Source organism: Ipomoea nil, unplaced genomic scaffold, assembly GCF_001879475.1.
Source record: "Ipomoea nil cultivar Tokyo-kokei standard unplaced genomic scaffold, Asagao_1.1 scaffold2704, whole genome shotgun sequence".
Classification (NCBI taxonomy): Eukaryota; Viridiplantae; Streptophyta; class Magnoliopsida; order Solanales; family Convolvulaceae; genus Ipomoea; species Ipomoea nil.
In genome coordinates this window covers 2,740,465-2,756,469 of record NW_017619132.1, presented here as the reverse complement: position 1 = coordinate 2,756,469, position 16,005 = coordinate 2,740,465, and the positions used below count along the sequence as shown (strand labels likewise).

At 36.8% G+C, this 16,005-nt stretch overlaps 4 protein-coding genes and 4 non-coding genes across 11 annotated transcripts; 3 read left to right on the top strand and 5 right to left on the bottom strand.

Annotated features, from left to right (window-relative positions):
- The first annotated feature begins 18 nt into the window (after positions 1-18).
- Positions 19-90, top strand: TRNAD-GUC. Its single transcript has one exon. It is a non-coding gene; the product is annotated as a tRNA-Asp (tRNA).
- Positions 91-145: 55 nt separating this feature from the next.
- Positions 146-234, bottom strand: TRNAY-GUA. The gene is given in 2 exon segments: positions 146-181; positions 198-234. It is a non-coding gene; the product is annotated as a tRNA-Tyr (tRNA).
- A 2,268-nt stretch (positions 235-2,502) lies between these two features.
- LOC109155902 (malonyl-coenzyme:anthocyanin 5-O-glucoside-6'''-O-malonyltransferase-like) lies at positions 2,503-4,030 on the bottom strand. The gene has a single exon (XM_019303592.1). The coding sequence runs from the start codon at positions 4,007-4,009 to the stop codon at positions 2,612-2,614; it is 1,398 nt and encodes a 465-aa protein (XP_019159137.1). The 5' UTR covers positions 4,010-4,030; the 3' UTR covers positions 2,503-2,611.
- A 1,006-nt stretch (positions 4,031-5,036) lies between these two features.
- Positions 5,037-5,108, top strand: TRNAD-GUC. The gene has a single exon. It is a non-coding gene; the product is annotated as a tRNA-Asp (tRNA).
- Positions 5,109-5,161: 53 nt separating this feature from the next.
- On the bottom strand, positions 5,162-5,250 carry TRNAY-GUA. The gene is given in 2 exon segments: positions 5,162-5,197; positions 5,214-5,250. It is a non-coding gene; the product is annotated as a tRNA-Tyr (tRNA).
- Positions 5,251-6,928: 1,678 nt separating this feature from the next.
- On the top strand, positions 6,929-8,929 carry LOC109155910. Of its 2 annotated transcripts, none has more exons than XM_019303610.1 (4): positions 6,929-7,184; positions 7,328-7,398; positions 7,966-8,052; positions 8,613-8,929. In XM_019303610.1, the coding sequence occupies exons 1-4, from the start codon at positions 7,061-7,063 to the stop codon at positions 8,622-8,624; spliced, it is 294 nt and encodes a 97-aa protein (XP_019159155.1). In that variant the 5' UTR covers positions 6,929-7,060; the 3' UTR covers positions 8,625-8,929. The 2 variants fall into 2 exon arrangements, with proteins under 2 accessions (XP_019159155.1, XP_019159154.1); XM_019303609.1 differs by having other exon boundaries at positions 6,930-7,184; positions 8,601-8,929.
- Positions 8,930-8,945: 16 nt separating this feature from the next.
- Positions 8,946-10,933, bottom strand: LOC109155901 (eukaryotic translation initiation factor 5B-like). Its single transcript, XM_019303590.1, has 2 exons — positions 10,679-10,933; positions 8,946-10,530 (listed from the first exon to the last, which is right to left on the bottom strand). Exons 1-2 carry the CDS (start codon positions 10,862-10,864, stop codon positions 9,175-9,177), a joined length of 1,542 nt encoding a protein of 513 aa, XP_019159135.1. The 5' UTR covers positions 10,865-10,933; the 3' UTR covers positions 8,946-9,174.
- Positions 10,934-12,025: 1,092 nt separating this feature from the next.
- On the bottom strand, positions 12,026-15,552 carry LOC109155909 (protein ULTRAPETALA 1). Of its 3 annotated transcripts, none has more exons than XM_019303607.1 (4): positions 15,437-15,552; positions 14,867-15,150; positions 13,133-13,457; positions 12,026-12,429 (listed from the first exon to the last, which is right to left on the bottom strand). In XM_019303607.1, exons 2-4 carry the CDS (start codon positions 15,099-15,101, stop codon positions 12,255-12,257), a joined length of 735 nt encoding a protein of 244 aa, XP_019159152.1. In that variant the 5' UTR covers positions 15,102-15,150; positions 15,437-15,552; the 3' UTR covers positions 12,026-12,254. The 3 variants fall into 3 exon arrangements, with proteins under 3 accessions (XP_019159152.1, XP_019159153.1, XP_019159151.1); XM_019303608.1 differs by having other exon boundaries at positions 15,431-15,545; XM_019303606.1 differs by having other exon boundaries at positions 14,867-15,545.
- Positions 15,553-16,005: the final 453 nt, after the last annotated feature.

Below are 16,005 nucleotides of genomic sequence, written 5' to 3'. Positions count from 1 at the left end.
TTTCAACTGTGACAAGAAGTCGTTGTAGTATAGTGGTGAGTATTCCCGCCTGTCACACGGGTGACCCGGGTTCGATCCCCGGCAACGGCGAAGTATTTTTTTTTATTTCAGCAAGTTTGCGCTTACCTGGAAGTGTAAAAACAAATCCGACCTGCCGGATTCGAACCAGCGACCTAAGGATTTCCGTAAGAATACAACTACAGTCCTCCGCTCTACCAACTGAGCTAAAGTCGGTATTGTTTCTTTGTCCTAGAGAGATATTATATATTATGACGGATTGTGGCATTATATATGTGTGTGTGTAATAATAATAATAATTCTAATAAAAGCTAATAAAGTTAAACTTATAACTGAAACTAAAAAATATTAGTTCAATTGTTTATTGAAATAAATAATTCAGATTATTTTAATTTTAATATTTTTTTAAAATTTTTTCCACTTACCCTTTATTAAATTACGGAGTATTATTTTTTCTAAATGTCATTGTATTCTGTTAGTGTAAAATTTAATAACAGACTATTCAATTAACTATATATATATATATATATATATATATATATATATATATATATAATCATGATCAAATATGAATTAGGTTTCTCGTGATAAGTGTGAAGTAATTTAACCCATCATCTAAAATGATCAATTGCTAAAAGATGATGGTACAAATTTACTCGCATGGACAGCTCAACTGGTCACAGAGGTGAAACTTTGGAAGAATGATCAAAGTTAAAAATAATTGGTAATTAAATTATTGTTAATTTGTTTATAATTTTATATTTTGTATCTATTTATCACGTCTTATTCTAACTATACGTAGTTGAATAGTATATTAAGGAATTGAGATCATCATCAATAGTAGTCAACATTAAAAATATTTACACTATCAAATATATAATTATATGTAATTGAATAATAAATTACTTAACTTTATTAAAACTCAAAGAAATAAAAGAAAAATATTAAATTGTTTTTAACCATCACAATATTTGAGCTAAGAGCTTTATATAAACTAACACTATAAAAAAATTATGCAGTTTAAAATGAATTTCAACAATACTCATAATAATAATAATAATAATAATAATAATAATAATAATAATAATAATAAGTCCTCAAAATTGAAATGATATACACAAAATTAAGAAGAAAATTATAAAATTAAAAGGTAATTGTAAGGGAAATTCTATTTGCACCACCCTATTTGCTATTTACACCCACCTATTTAATAGGTGTAGTAGCTTTATAGGTGGTGCAAATACAAAAGTGCTATTTGCACCACCTCATTAAATATAGTCAATCATTAATTTTAATATTTATTTTTATTTAATAATCATATTACTAAAAAAAAAAAAAAAAAAACTTATTCGGTGAGAAGGCAACCCACTAGATGGGCTGCCTCCTCACCGGAGAAGGCGACCCAGGTTGCCTTCTCCGGTGAGAAGGCAACCCACTGGATGGGTGCCTTCTCAGCGGAGAAGACAGGTTCGTTTTTATTTTTATTTTTTCAATTTTCTTTCTTTTTTAATATTTTAGTTAATTAATGTTTTAATGAGGTTTGACCATGGTGCAAATAGCAATTTGAAGATCACTTTGGCTATTTACACCACCTATATAATTATTAAAAAATTTTAACTTTTTACATTTTCAAGGTACTTTATACCCTAATTTTGTCAAAAGAATAATATTTATTTTATATATTTTTTTACAATTAAATTATTAATTAAAAAAAAAAAAAACTTAGCGTCACCTTCTCCGGTGAGAAGGCAGTCCCTGCCTTCTCACCGGAGAAGGTGACCGGGGGAGTTTTTTTTTTTTTTAATGAATTAAATTTTGAATTAATTAATTATTATTTAAATCTAATAAATGTGGTTTGAACTTTGAATAAGGGGGTGCAAATAGCATTTTGACCACCCATTAGGCTATTTGCACCACCTATGTATTTATTATAATTTTTCACCTTTTTAGATTTTCAATGTACTTTATACCCATTTTAGTCAAAGGGGGTGCAAATAGCAACACCCATTTGTAAATGTACATAAAATAAAGTTCAATGTATAAGTTACGTTATCAATGCAACTAATTACATTAATATAGTTTTAATTGCAATTAATAATAATTTAATTGTGTCAAGACCTTGTGATCTAATGACACCAATGTTGGACTCCCATATTCAAGGTAGTAGGTTTGAGCTTCAGTGAAGGGGCATTGACAGAAAGCCAGATACTACATACAAAAAAAATTTAACCGACAATATTTGTGTTACACACTTATACCCCTAAATATATGTAGTAACACATAACATATTACAAATCTCAGAAATTAACACACATTATAAATATATTGAGTAATACATAACAAATTATAAATTAAATCTAACAAATTAGCATGTACATTATAAATAAAAGTCTTTGGTGGGAAATGTTAGATAGCTCTAGTTAGTAATGCAAGTAGAAGGTAGAATAATGATGTGAGATGATCCAAATAGCAAATTTCTATAACTTGTCAAACGTTACAAAATACAGTATAGGATAATGTATATATTATTGTAGTGCATAGCAAACAACTTCAGGAATATAAAGACTGGGATTTTAAATCAGTTTATAAACATTCAAGCTTGAAGGCCCTCATCGAAAAGAGTCTTGAGAAGATGCATTTTGGTCGCAGGTACAGACACACCAATCTCAATATCCGAGGATTCCTTAGCGCACCCGACATGGAATCCTCCTGTATCTATGGAAGTAATCTCTGTCTTCTTGGGCTTTCCCCACCCAAAATCCATTTCATAATAGTCAAATCTGGGAGAACCAGAAACACTCAGGATTTTTTCATGATTCACTGTACCGAAGAAACTCATCCAGTTTTCGGCTCCTCTAAGCACCCCCTCCTCGCCCTGCAACTGCCACTCAATGGCGTCCCCGATCGCCTCCGCCGCCGCCGCAAGGCCGCATTCCTCCGCCGCAAGCCGCCTGGCCTTCGCGCGTGCTATGCACGGCACGATGCAGTTTCCAAAATACTTCGCCGGCAATGGCGTGTCTAAACGCGCCCGACAATCCGCTGCACAAACGAAGTACACGGTGTCGTCATCGTCGTCGTCATCTTTGATGCATTGTGACCTCAGCAAGCAGACCCACATGTACGCACACGTCACCACGAACGAGGACGGCGGTTGTCGTCGTACTACTTTTGTTGAGATCACGTGATTTTTCAGTTTTTGAATGTCGTTTCGTGTAACGATAAACGTGGCACGTGCCTTGCCGGTGACGTCAGCATAGGGAACACCGTCGTCGTCAGCGTCTTCTTCGTTAATCTTGACATGCTTCATTTGGTTCCACGCCAGAGTTTTGAGTCCTTTAGGGTCTTCAATAATGGCGGTTCTATCCAGAAACGGCAGATATTCATCGGAAAGTGAAAGGGGTGACGATTTGTGTGCGAGTATAGAAAGCGCAGTCCACGCCTTCATGAACCCAAATATACTACAATCGTCTCCGGCTACATGGTAGCTGGCGATTCCGACGCAAATTCCGGCGTCAGGGAATAGCGTCACTTTGGCGGCAAACATACCACGTCGAACTGACGGTAACGTGGGAATAAGGGGATAAAATTCGTTACAGTTTCTTGCATGGTTGGACGATAAACAATCAAAACGGCCGCTATTATCGTCCGACACGGCGAATACAAGAGAAACGCCGTCACCGTCACTGTATACAAATTCCGGCGGGGTGGAATAGTCGGAAGGAACGGCCAACTTGGCTGCTATGAGAGGGAAATATTGGAGGGCGATGGAGAAGGAAGTTTTGAGATGGGGAATGATAGTATCTTTGAAGTGTGTTCTTGAGACGGCGTGTTGGTAGAACATAAGGCGATGGGCAGGGGAGGAATGCAGCCATTGTAGATCTAGAAATGTCAGAGGAAGAGAAAAGGCGGCGACTTTTCCCGGTGGCGGCGCTACTGAGCATTGCTCAAGCACGGCGGCGTAGGTGGGTAGTGGAGATGATGATTGAGCCATATTTATGGTTGATGTGAATTTGAATGGCTAGCTATTAGCTAAGCTAGGTATTATATAATGACCCAATTAAGGGTTTGCGGAATTGGGACTCCAAATTAACTATATATATGTAACATCATATATTCATATCATATCGCCATAGCCGCTCAGACCTCCCATCAACTTCCTTTAGATGATATATCACTCTCTCTACATACTGCATGTATATATGTGCAGTAGTGTTACGTACGTGGAATGCGAATTCGCCACACACCCCAACAATCGCGATGCCTAAACATCAACTACTACTGCTTCTAATATAATATTGTTTATTGGTGTTTAAGAGGGCATGCAGGCCTTTTCCAATCCCACCAAGGTGTCATGCAAAATTTCTCTCACGAGCACGACGGGAGGTTCTCTTAAAAAATGTTATTCGGGCAATGCCCTCGTAGCGATGATGGTCTTTCGGTTGCCCGTTGGATATTTTGAAATGATATAAGACAAAATTAAGAAGAAAATTATAAAATTAAAAGGTATTTGTAAATGTACAAAAAAATAAAAAAATTCAATGTATAAGTTATCAATGCAATCAATTACATTAATATAATTTTAATTGCAATTAATAATAACTTAACTGTTAAATTTAACGGTGTTAAGAAAAAACTTAAAACATTATAAATTTTTTGTATTACCAATAATTACTAATTAGCATAGCCTAAATTTGATTAGTAGTGACCGTCAGTTGGCACATTGGTCTTTCAAATATAATTATTACATACTAAGTGGCTTGTAGTCCACTGGTATCCGATTAGCCCTTTATGTGTGATGTCTTAGGTTCAAGCCTTGGTGAAGGTGTAGATAGTATATGTGGGTGTCCCCCTTCCTTTGTAAAAAAAAAATATAATTATTACATTGCTGTTTATGCCAATAGTCTTGCAAATCCCAGGTCAAATAGTTTAGTTGGTTATGATAAAGATGATAACCCGGGCCGAAAATGTAATCGTAGAATTTCAGAGCTTTAAATAAATTGGTTCGCATGTTGCCAGGAGTCGTTGTAGTATAGTGGTAAGTATTCCCGCCTGTCACTCGGGTGACCCGGGTTCGATCCCCGGCAACGGCGTAGTTTTGTTTTATTTTAGCATGTTTGAGCTTTCTTGGCAGAGCAAAAAGAAATCCGACCTGCCGGATTCGAACCAGCGACCTAAGGATTTCCGTTCGAATTCAACTACAGTCCTCCGCTCTACCAACTGAGCTAAGGTCGGAATTGTCTATTTTGTCTAGAGTTATTTTATACATTCTATAATTTGATGAGAGTAGACGGAATTGTAGCATTATATGCATAAATAAATGTGTCACTCCACAATAACAATTACACATAGGTATATATATAGAAAAAAAAATATCTTATTGCATATGGGTTGTAATATTGCAAAATAGATAAAAGGTAAAAGTCTGTATTCACACTGTATTGCTTTTAGTACAAAAATATACATTGTAAGGTTTGTATACAATTATTTTGGGAAGTAAGTGATTAAATGTGATCGAAATAAGACAAAGTCATAAATACTTTAAAATAGTATAAATTATTCATTATAAAATATGAAACATAATCAATTGGATAAAATTGTTTGAATAGATACGTCTTTATAAATTACATATCGTCTCTAATTCTCTATTGATATTATATTCATTATACTTTTTCATTTAAATAGATCAAATTTAAATTTTTCTAAATTAATTTGAATACGATGAAATACAATTGGATAAAATAGTCTCCTTCTCCATTCCTTCATGGAGATCCGAGTTGGTCTTAGATTTCTTTGTACTTCTCTCCAATAGATCCTGATCTTCCACCGTGCGAGTCGCCGTTGTTGCCAACGCCGCCATCCCCAGAGAAGCAATCACAAGAGCATATCGTTTATGATTTAATTTATTTTATGGAATTATTGTTTTCCTGTCAAAATTAAATTAGATAGTATAAAGTGTTTTTTAGTCAGAGATGTCCTGAACATGCCCTAACTAATTAATAGGTCATAAAGTGCTTATTAATTTGCTTATATTTTCACTTGGAAAAAATGTATTGCCCCCTATTAATTTGTATAGCAAATAACAATAATCCAATTAAGATTGTCACAGCTCTATTACTAAGGCTCAAACTCACAACCTTTCAAATAAAAATCCAACCCAGGTACCATTAGACCACATAGTATTGGTGTGATATGATATTTATTTAAAGAAAGCCTAAGTGTTAATTGACACTGTGTATCTTATACGAGTATAAAAAGAAAAAATTTTGAAAAAGAGTTTTGATTTGTAGTGAGCATAGTGAAGACAATATTTACGCATTAGTCAATACACAGTCAAACCCTAACCCATTTACTTTGAAGTTATATTGGTACGACGGTACTAATGTTGATAGATACCTTAGGGCTTAGACTATCATTATCCCTGCAAATGTATCGCACTTTTAAAAGTAGGTCCACATCCACATCATCAAATTTAAAATTACTTCACTTTTTTCTCTACATCCGTGTAATATTCTTTCATTTTCAAAAACTGTCCCACCTTCACATAACAATTATAAATTTATATATTTTCCAATAAATTAATACATATAATACTAGTACTCAAAAAATACATATAATACCAATAAAATATTTAAAAAGTTAGCTTTTGCTGCCAAATGGCAGTAAAAATAATGGATTGAAAATTTGCAAAATTAGCAAGCTTTCAACCTTCTGTGACAATAAAAAAAATAAAAATAATACGGAGTAATTTTTTTGTTGCCACCTTACCTAATAAGTACTCCGTAATAAACTTGCTGGGTTAAGGTTAGCTTTAGAAGTTAGAAATTGAGGGCGTTTATGGATATTGTTAAATTTGTGGGGAGTTTAGTATAAATGAGTAATAAATTTCTCCGTTAAAGTGGGGTGTGAACGACGTCGTTTAAACTGCGTAGGAGCCCCATTTTTCTACGTGGTCAATATCTAGAGGTTATTTCCCATTTTCCATCTACGCGGTCTTTCCGTACAGTTCCCATCGCCGAGTCTCTGAGAGAGCAATCGCGACGCCATGGCTACTTCGTTGGCAATGATGACGGCTCGTCGAGCCGCTGCCTTCAATCGAATTCCGACGTCTGGTTCAGCAGCTCAAGCTGCATCGTTTGTCCCCCGCCGCGGCCTCGCCGGCGCTGCCGGTACTCGTCTCTCTCAATCTCAATTTCATTTTGATCTAATTCTCGGTTATGCGTTCGTAATTTCTTGCGTATTTGGATGCTGTACGGATCACGAAATCGTGAGTATACGCTTCGATATAAGTAACTCTTTTGGGTGATTCCAGATCACCATGGACCTCCTAAGGTGAATTTTTGGCAAGATCCGACGAGTCCGTCTAAATGGAAGGAAGAACATGTGAGTGTTCCTTTGTCCCTGCTTAGACATTGCGTTAGTCGTTGCAATTTTAATTTGTTACGTGTGACAGAAATAATCAGATGAAAAATATTATAGTGCAGCAATTTTTAGAGGAGCAATGACGCAATTCTAGATGGGAATAAAATTTTGGTTAATTATTCTAATTAGTTTTCCTCTCTGGAACAGAAAGTGCATAAAATTATTTGCTGATACTATAATGGCATTATCCAAGCATTAGCATTTAGCTTTTTGGCTATTGAGCTAAGAACTGAAAATCTCATTTACTTGTTTTGTAAAATTTTTGAAAGGGTGTGGCTAGTTTTTGTTCTGTTAACTGGACTAATTTATTGGTTTTGAATTTGTGGTAATGATACAATCACCGATATCTCCCACCCCAATAATATAATGAGAAAATTCAGGGAATCCACCAAAAGAATATTGCCAAGAATAAATTTGTATCTTATTCCTTGAATATTCAGTTTCATCTTTTGTGTTAGAGCTTTTAGCACATCTTGACTCTTGAGAAAATGTAAAATTTGCATGTTTGACCGGACTATTGCTATGCAGTTTGTACTTATCTCTTTGTCCGGATGGGGTTTGGTTTTCTATGGTGGATACAAGCTCTTCACAGGAGGGAAGAAAAATAAGGAAGAGGTACATTTCTTCCTTCAAAAACTATGATCTCAGTTTCTTGTCATTTGGTTTGCTTTAACATGTATATATATTTTTATTACGGAGTATTTTATACATCTGCCTTAGCTGGTGTCTTGTAGACTAAGGTTCTGAACTTCATATATGGGGAAATGTGAAATTTCTAGAGGGTATATGAGTAATAATATTGATGCTTAAGTACTCTCACAAACCTGTTAGGCAAACTTCGATGACATTGAGTTCAGCACAAAATAATACAAGGAGGTCATCTAGACATGGCAGGGTTTGGACAACATGAGTTGGCCTTCCTTGTTTATGGCCTTAATTCCTCTCCTCTATGATTGTGAGTTAGGGATTTTAGTTCATAATGCATTAGCAAAGAGGATCTGGAAGACTAAAAAAATTCACTTGTTTAAGTTTAACATGATATTAAAATTATTTTACACATTTAAGTTTTAAATCGGATACTTCAGCACTTGGAGCTTATTCCTGCTGACTCTGTTGTCTCTCTTTCACTATTTTGAGTTTGAATTGTCTTTTTCATTTGACAGAATTTGGTGCAGGCATCTCATTAAAGCCAGAATCTTGGGATGCATTAGTGAGTTTGGGATTTTGCGAGCCACAGATTGGGAAACTTCCCTGTAATAATGCAGTTGTTTCAGACGCCATTTATTGTTTTTATCTTTCCCCATTTATATGTGCAATGCTAATTGACAGCTAATGGACCCTAAATGTCGAAGATTATTGCACAAGTTTTTTATGGATAGCATCTGCATTGGTTTAGTTGGCATTCTTTTCGATTTCAATCTGCAATGCCTGCTAAAACCAAAATGTACCTCTTACTAATAAAAGGCTCAATGATATTTTATTTACAACTAAATGATCTTTGATAAAGAACTGCATGATCCTCTCTATGAATATTGTTGAGCTCTATGGTCTGTGGCAAATATTAGATATCAGCTGAGTTGTAGAGGCAAATACAAATTGTCTAGAATTGCAAGGAAGAAGAGATTGGTGGAAATGAACTATAAATAGCATCTCATACTCTCATAGTAGTAATAGTAACAAATGTGAAATTGTCTTACAATAACATGAGGCAAAACATGAAGTGTTTGGGAAAGCAGACTAAAATTCAGTCTCATCATCTTCTTCTGCATCAGAGGTTGGATTTCTTGAAGTTACTGCTTCTGTTTCTATTTCTGTTTCTGTTTCTGTTTCTGTTTCTTGATCATCCTCGACCTCAGGATCATCTTCTTTGAGGTCCCTTTCAGTAATCCTTGAAGCTTCATGATCCTCTGTGTCCTTGTTGTCCGTTATTGTGTTGGTTACCTCAGGTTGCCCATTTTCTTCTGATTTCTGATTCTCAGTTTTGTTCAATAATCTGCTGTCTTCAAAAACTGTTGAATTTGCAGGCATGTTTTGCAGATTCCTTGGAGATTTCTCATACTCTGTGCTTGTGACCTTAATTTCCTGACCTTCATCCACTTGCCGTTCAGTCTCGCCATTATCAATTCTGTCGCGCTTGTCTCCTCTATCTGCAGACTTTTCATTTGCTACTGTTATGGCATCCAGGTCGTTTCTGTCCAGGTTGGATTTCACAGTTTCAGCATCTATTCTGTTGGGTAGTTCTGCTTTTGGATCTTCAAGAGTATATTCATTTCTCCTTTCCTTGTCATCTTCTGCTCTCTTATCCCTTTCACTTTCCATTGATTCTGTAAATGATTTCCTACTTCTCATGCTATCAACTCCTTCAGTTTCAGATTTCATGAGACTGATCTCTGAACCACCTCTGTTCGTGATGCTTATCCGCCTCCTCTTTCCCCGTGTTCTTCTCCCTAGGATTTCAGAGCTATACGCGTTTCCAAGCTTCATAACTCCATTGCTTTCAGAATTAACAATGCTTCTTGCCTGATCGCCTATAATGGTTCTCACTTCACTCCTGTTAATGGTATTCCCGTTACTTGTGTTACTAGAAACTTCTTGTGAATCCTCCTTTTTATGATACTGTTTACTGGAAACTTCAGTTTGTGTTCCAGTTTCCCCGCCGCTGTTGATGTTTTCATTAGAGCCGGCGTCTGCATCGCTCGACTTTCCGGCGGCGGATTTGGCGGTGAAATTGATCGGCAGATTTGATGGATCGTCGGCGCTGACTGACCACACCTTAACCGGCGATTCAACTCGCTGCTGCTTCAGTTCCTCAATTTCAGCTTCCTTCTGCCGCAATGCTTCCGTCAGCGCCGAAAACCTAGCTCTCTCTCGATTCTCCCCGCCGCGGTTACGATCCATCAGCACCTTGATCTCGTTCTGTTTCTCCTCCAGCGTCGCCGCTATCGTTCTCTGTTCTTCTCTGAGAGAAGAAATGGTGGACTCCATTTCTAAGATGGCGGTTTCCAGATCCATCTTCTTAGTTCGAAGCTTCTGCATTTTTGCTTTCGTCTCTTCCACTTGCCGCTTCGCATCTTTCGCATTATCTTTTTCCTTCTGCAACACATCAAAAACTTGTTCCACTTCACAATCGTTAAAATTCGAGAGACATATATATGCATATATATATTATCTTCTCAAAATTTTGAGATTATTATGCATGCGTATACAGTAACGGTATAACAAGTTGGTTATGGTAATAGACCTGTAAAAGAAGCTGAAGGGATTGGAGCTGATGATCTTTCTCTTGAACGAGGAGGTTGTAGATGCGCCTCTCTCTGAGCTTGTGAAGAATCATAACACCAAAAATGGCAGCTCCAAAAGCCAGCATCAACAGCAGCCCATACGATCTTCCCCTGCTGCCATTTCCGTGTCCGCCCTTCACCGCCATCTCTCTCTCTCTCTCTCCTTCCCTATCCTTCTCCCTCTCTCTCTCTATATATATACACGCAGAAACACAGCAGCAGCAGCAGCACAGCTTGCGTGTTGGGTGTCATCAGAAATACGCTTTCGAACTGCCACCCACCACCCCACCCCCTGGCTTTTGGCTTCATTCTTGATGAGTGGTTGCCACGTAGTGTGAACATTAGCAAGATGCATGCAAGACCATTGGCAAATGGCAATCGCAGGCAGCTCGTTCTCTTCTCACTTTTTACTTTCACTTCTTTTCATCTTCAGATTAATTAATACAACTCCAAAACATTTACTTTATTCTGCAGATTTTTTTTAAAATTTTTTTTGGCTGTTTTCCAATGTAAATTTGAATGGTCAAATCTTCTTGCAAATTGGCCATTACAGACATTAATTAGGAGTGCAACGAAAGGATGCTTGTGATCTGTCGTCACTAACGAGGTGTCGAGGTCTAGCCTTGAATTCAGGTTTAAGCCATTTGAATCAACTTTTTGTCATTATTTATTTATTTTTTTTACAACATGCCAGTCCTGTTGAACATATAATATATATAAACATAAATGTGTAATCCAACTATCAGCTTAGGCAAAATAAAACATATGCTTCAATTAGTTCAACATAATCTACATATGCGATATGATAAGTGTGAATTCATAGTGACACTCGTGTAAAAGTTGTTAAGATGAACCGTCATTTGAATAAACTTATTTCTTTTTACATAATTTCATTCTCTTTCTTTTCAGGCATAAATTCATATGACAACGTTGCCATAGTCCAACATGGCCCACACACAAGACGCATGTGGTGACATTTATGGTAAAAAAAAAAAATTGTTAAGCTATAAGCCATTTGAATAAACTTTTTTTCATGATCTCATTCTTTTTCTATGCATGAATTCATATGACAGCTATACTGAAAAACATTTTATAAAATTTTAAAATTTTCATAAATTTATAAAAGAACGTAAAACCACTAACAAGAATTCCCATAAATTTGTGAGATTACTAACAAAAATATCCCCATGCATGTGTTGATATGAACCCAAAGATGGGCATTTAAATAATTCAAAGAATGAAATATCAATCTTCTGCAAAGAAACAAAGGAGTTATGTATACTGGCAAAGTCATCACTCAAAAATCAAAATGAAGAAGGTAAACCAACCTAATATGATTTAAACTTTAAAGGGCTATAAAAATTGGCTTAGCTTTTTAATAAGAGAAGATTAGCAACACCTCCCTGCAGAACATCTGTGCAGAGTTTAAATAAATTAATTGTGGAGAGAATGTTCAAATTGGGGTTTGATTATAAAGCTAACTTTTAAGGCATTAGGGAAAATGGTGGGGGGGCTGTTGGCCCCTCCCCTCCCTCCTCAAGCTTTGACATTCCTAGTGAAATCAATACAAGTCTGGCAACTGCAGTCCGGGAATCGGCAAACCTCACATCCAAAACACACGCACGTGGTGCACCCTCTGCACGTTGGAGAGCGGGAGCATCCTCTGTACACCCTCCGGCTTGCTCGCTCCTCATCGTCATCACATGTAACTCTACAACACACAACATAACCCGACTGCATGTTAGGCGTTTCTATGGCACATTAAATCAAGAATAGAAATGGATTTTGCTCAAAACTCACTGCACAGATATTACACTGCTGGAAATTATGGAATTCCCGACCACCTGAAAGTGATCTTAAATCAAGTCGAAAGCAAAAAGTGGTCGGAAATAGCAACAAAGTTTTTTCCGGATACCAAAAGTAGTCGGAACAAGGCTTTCGACTTGATTTAAGATTACACTTTCAGGTGGTCGGAAATTCCATAATTTCCAGCAGTGTTATAAGGTATAGTATAGTCTGTAAATTTCCAGTCAAAGCCCAAAAAAACTCACATAAATCAATGGTTCTAATATGAAAACCTCCTCTAGACTGCAGTTAAAAGAATGCAGAGAGTCTACAGCATGATATCTAATAAAAACTACTATTTCTTATCATAGGACTAGCCAAACAATGCCAATTAAGGAATTGGACCGAGAATTTGTAATAGTTAAAGGGCAGTTCATCCAAAGAAATAATATAGTGTGGCCTGTGGGGCTATGCACTGCATAAAACCCCAGCTAAAAAGCTGTATAGGCAGCACTAGCTCTGTTTCTTAAACACTAGGGAAAGAAGACAAGGTTCTTCTCAGCCTAACTGGCAATAGATCACCCAGGGCTATTATTCATAATGGGAGACAGTTGGAAGCAGAAACATACTTGTCACGAGCCATATCAGAGCATTTCCAGTTAGCATTTGCCAAAGCATCATGGAGACTTCGGCATTCCTCCCTTGTACGAAGACGGAACCTGCGCTCTTTGTTACAGACAGTACATCGGATAAATTCATCACGATGGCAGGCTTTTCCATTGCTAGATCTATTCGAGCCATTTGCATGTTTCGAAGATTGAATATAATATTTGAGCAGTGCAGTCTTTACCACAGGAACCTTCTCACCGTTAGCAATAACCCAAATATTATTCTTCCATTTCCTAGCAGTTTCTCTTCCAGAATGCTTCTCAAAAGCAGCTGGTGTCATCTTGTCTATTCACAAAAATACAGAAAATATTAATAGAGAGATTTTAAGAAGTATCATAAATAGGATGTGCTAAATGATAAATAGACACATGAATTAACAGCAAAAGGGTAAAGAAGATATGAAGGCAGCCAATCAACACTGATTATACTGCAAGTATGATACCAGTATCTACTTTGGTAATTATTCCCATTTTGTCCTTCAACAGACCAATAAATTTATACAATACAGCATCGCAATGTCTAGACTGGGGCAATCATTTTTCACAGCATGGGATTAAATCCATATAGTATAAGCATGCAAACAAAACACAAAAGGTAATCGATACCAGCTAGTATAGACTTTTACCTTACTAAACTAACAATTCAAGAGACTGCTACCAAAATACCAAATTGGGTGATAGGTGAAATTCTTTGATCAGCACTTAGGGGTAATTAAAAAGGAGTTAGTTGATTTAGTTTTGCGTTTGATATAAATACACCTCCGCTGAGAATTTGGAAGCATAAGCAAATGATTGATGAAGAAATTCAATATCCCGAGTGGCAAGTTATTTGTTAAGAACAAATTTGTGCCTGTTTGGCTTGTTACTCTACAGTGTATAAGCTAATCTAAATCATGTACCAGAGTCACCGGGACTTATTTCCTTCGCTGCACACTATAACCAATCCAGCCATGATGTAAAACCTAATTCTATCATGTTCAGATTTGAAGCTATAAATAAGCGAAGAAAAACCTAACAACCCACCCACATGGCAGTTCAACTAAACATTCACAAGGAAATGGTGACTTCCAGCAAGTGATCATGGTCCCAAAATAACATCAGTATAAACAGCAAAGCCAAGGCACTCCTTCACAACCACACATAACGATCTAACAATGAAAAAACAACCATGATATCATATCCAAGAACCCTTATAGGGAAAGGCACAGATAATGATCATCAAAGAAAACTCTGCATCAAAGATAGATGCTTTTGCCACAAAACCCTTTTAAGAAAGTTGCTCATATTGAAAACCACAATGCAGGTTCTTCTCTTCAGCTCAATAACTTTCAAAAGTTTGAACCTACAACAGATTGCTCAATCTAAACTTCATACAAGAATGCAATGAACAACTTACTTAACCAAGCATAGAGCGGGCCATGTAGCTTTTGAGTATATGCATCTACTATGACTTGTGTTCTCTCAGGCAAATTAGCATACAGTTGGAAATGCATATCCTATAGAAAACACTGATTTTGAAATGGTGGTAGGCAAGCCAAGAAGAAGAAGCATAGTGGATAAACACAGGGCCTAAGATAAAATCTGAGCATAGGAACACATGAAACATGCATTCAAGCGCAAGCCCATTTGAGAAGAAGAGGCAAAGATGACAAAAAGAGCGTGTGAGCGTGCGATAAAGAAACGAGAAGTAGAGACCTTCTTGGCAACCGGGAGTGCATTCGCAGGTGATTTCAAGGTCGCCACTGGAGAAAACCCTAAGTCTCCCAACAGCATCACCGTAGCGGTGGCTGGTGCACCCACACGTCACCTCCACGTAATCATCCTCTATCTTCACCCCGCTTATCGCGCCCACCTCCTCATCGCTGAACATCGACGCCGCCATCACCGCAGCTCTCTCCACACGCTGCCTCTTCTCCACTCCATTCTCCATCTTCCCACTCCAACTCTCTCTCTCTCTTTCTCTATCCCCCTCGAACGCTCTGTATTAGTTTTATCGCAACACAGAAAACAAAAGAAGGGATTATTGCAAAAAGAAAAAAAGTATATCGCAATATCGCATAAAAATCGAACCTTTCCAGCGAGAAAACAACAAGGAAAATCAAACACAATAAATGCCCTTATATAGTCATACACCACCCACTGACACACACTTATGCGTATGCGCAATACATCTAATATATTTGTATACCCGAGCGGCGTCACAGAGCTAATTGTGTGTATGAAACGCAAGGGTAGAGAAGAGAGAGAAAGAGAATAGACCCAGAACCAGATGGGTGGCGGTGGCGATGATAGAAATGGCCTCAACGAGCACGCATCTCCAAGAGCCGAGTCCAAGAGATCTGGTGGAGAAAGCGTTGAAAAATATATGCTTTACCGCTTTTTATAGAGCGAGACTGGACTGTACAGCAGAACTGGGTTACTTGGGTTGGATTGGATTGTTTTAGAGAGAGAAAAAGTCGAGCATTCATTTGGGATTTTTTTTTTTTGAAAGAAAGCATTTCATTAATTTGTGTTTCAAAAATCGGAAAAATGAGTCATTTTTTAAAAAATAATTTATTGCATCCTGAAAAATTGTCCTGATATTTTGGTTCATTTTCTTAAAAATGAGTAGAAATTGTATAATTAAATATTTTAATTATTTTATTTAAAATATAAAAATATTTATAATAATATTAAAAGTAATGTTATTTATTTTAAAAAAAAAAAAGTTTCTGGTTTCTACCGGAAGTGATTGTTGTCAACCTGTGGAAATGATTTTCGCCAAATTTTGACGAAAAAAAATAATTTTCGTTGACTTGATTTTCCATGCACATCCAAACACTGAAAATTCTAAA

Bases quoted from the DNA above. Each gene is read 5' to 3' on its own strand.
- LOC109155902 (XM_019303592.1), bottom strand. From the start codon at position 4,009: ATGGCTCAATCATCATCTCCACTACCCACCTACGCCGCCGTGCTTGAG.
- LOC109155910 (XM_019303609.1), top strand. From the start codon at position 7,061: ATGGCTACTTCGTTGGCAATGATGACGGCTCGTCGAGCCGCTGCCTTC. The intron at 7,185-7,327 runs GTACTCGTCTCT...GGGTGATTCCAG, and splicing joins CGGCCTCGCCGGCGCTGCCG to ATCACCATGGACCTCCTAAG. The intron at 8,053-8,600 runs GTACATTTCTTC...TTCATTTGACAG, and splicing joins GGAAGAAAAATAAGGAAGAG to AATTTGGTGCAGGCATCTCA.
- LOC109155901 (XM_019303590.1), bottom strand. From the start codon at position 10,864: ATGGCGGTGAAGGGCGGACACGGAAATGGCAGCAGGGGAAGATCGTAT. The intron at 10,531-10,678 runs GTCTATTACCAT...GATGTGTTGCAG, and splicing joins CCCTTCAGCTTCTTTTACAG to AAGGAAAAAGATAATGCGAA.
- LOC109155909 (XM_019303607.1), bottom strand. From the start codon at position 15,101: ATGGAGAATGGAGTGGAGAAGAGGCAGCGTGTGGAGAGAGCTGCGGTG. The intron at 13,458-14,866 runs GTCTCTACTTCT...TTTTGTGAATAG, and splicing joins CACTCCCGGTTGCCAAGAAG to ACAAGATGACACCAGCTGCT. The intron at 12,430-13,132 runs GTATGTTTCTGC...TGTGTGTTGTAG, and splicing joins TCTGATATGGCTCGTGACAA to AGTTACATGTGATGACGATG.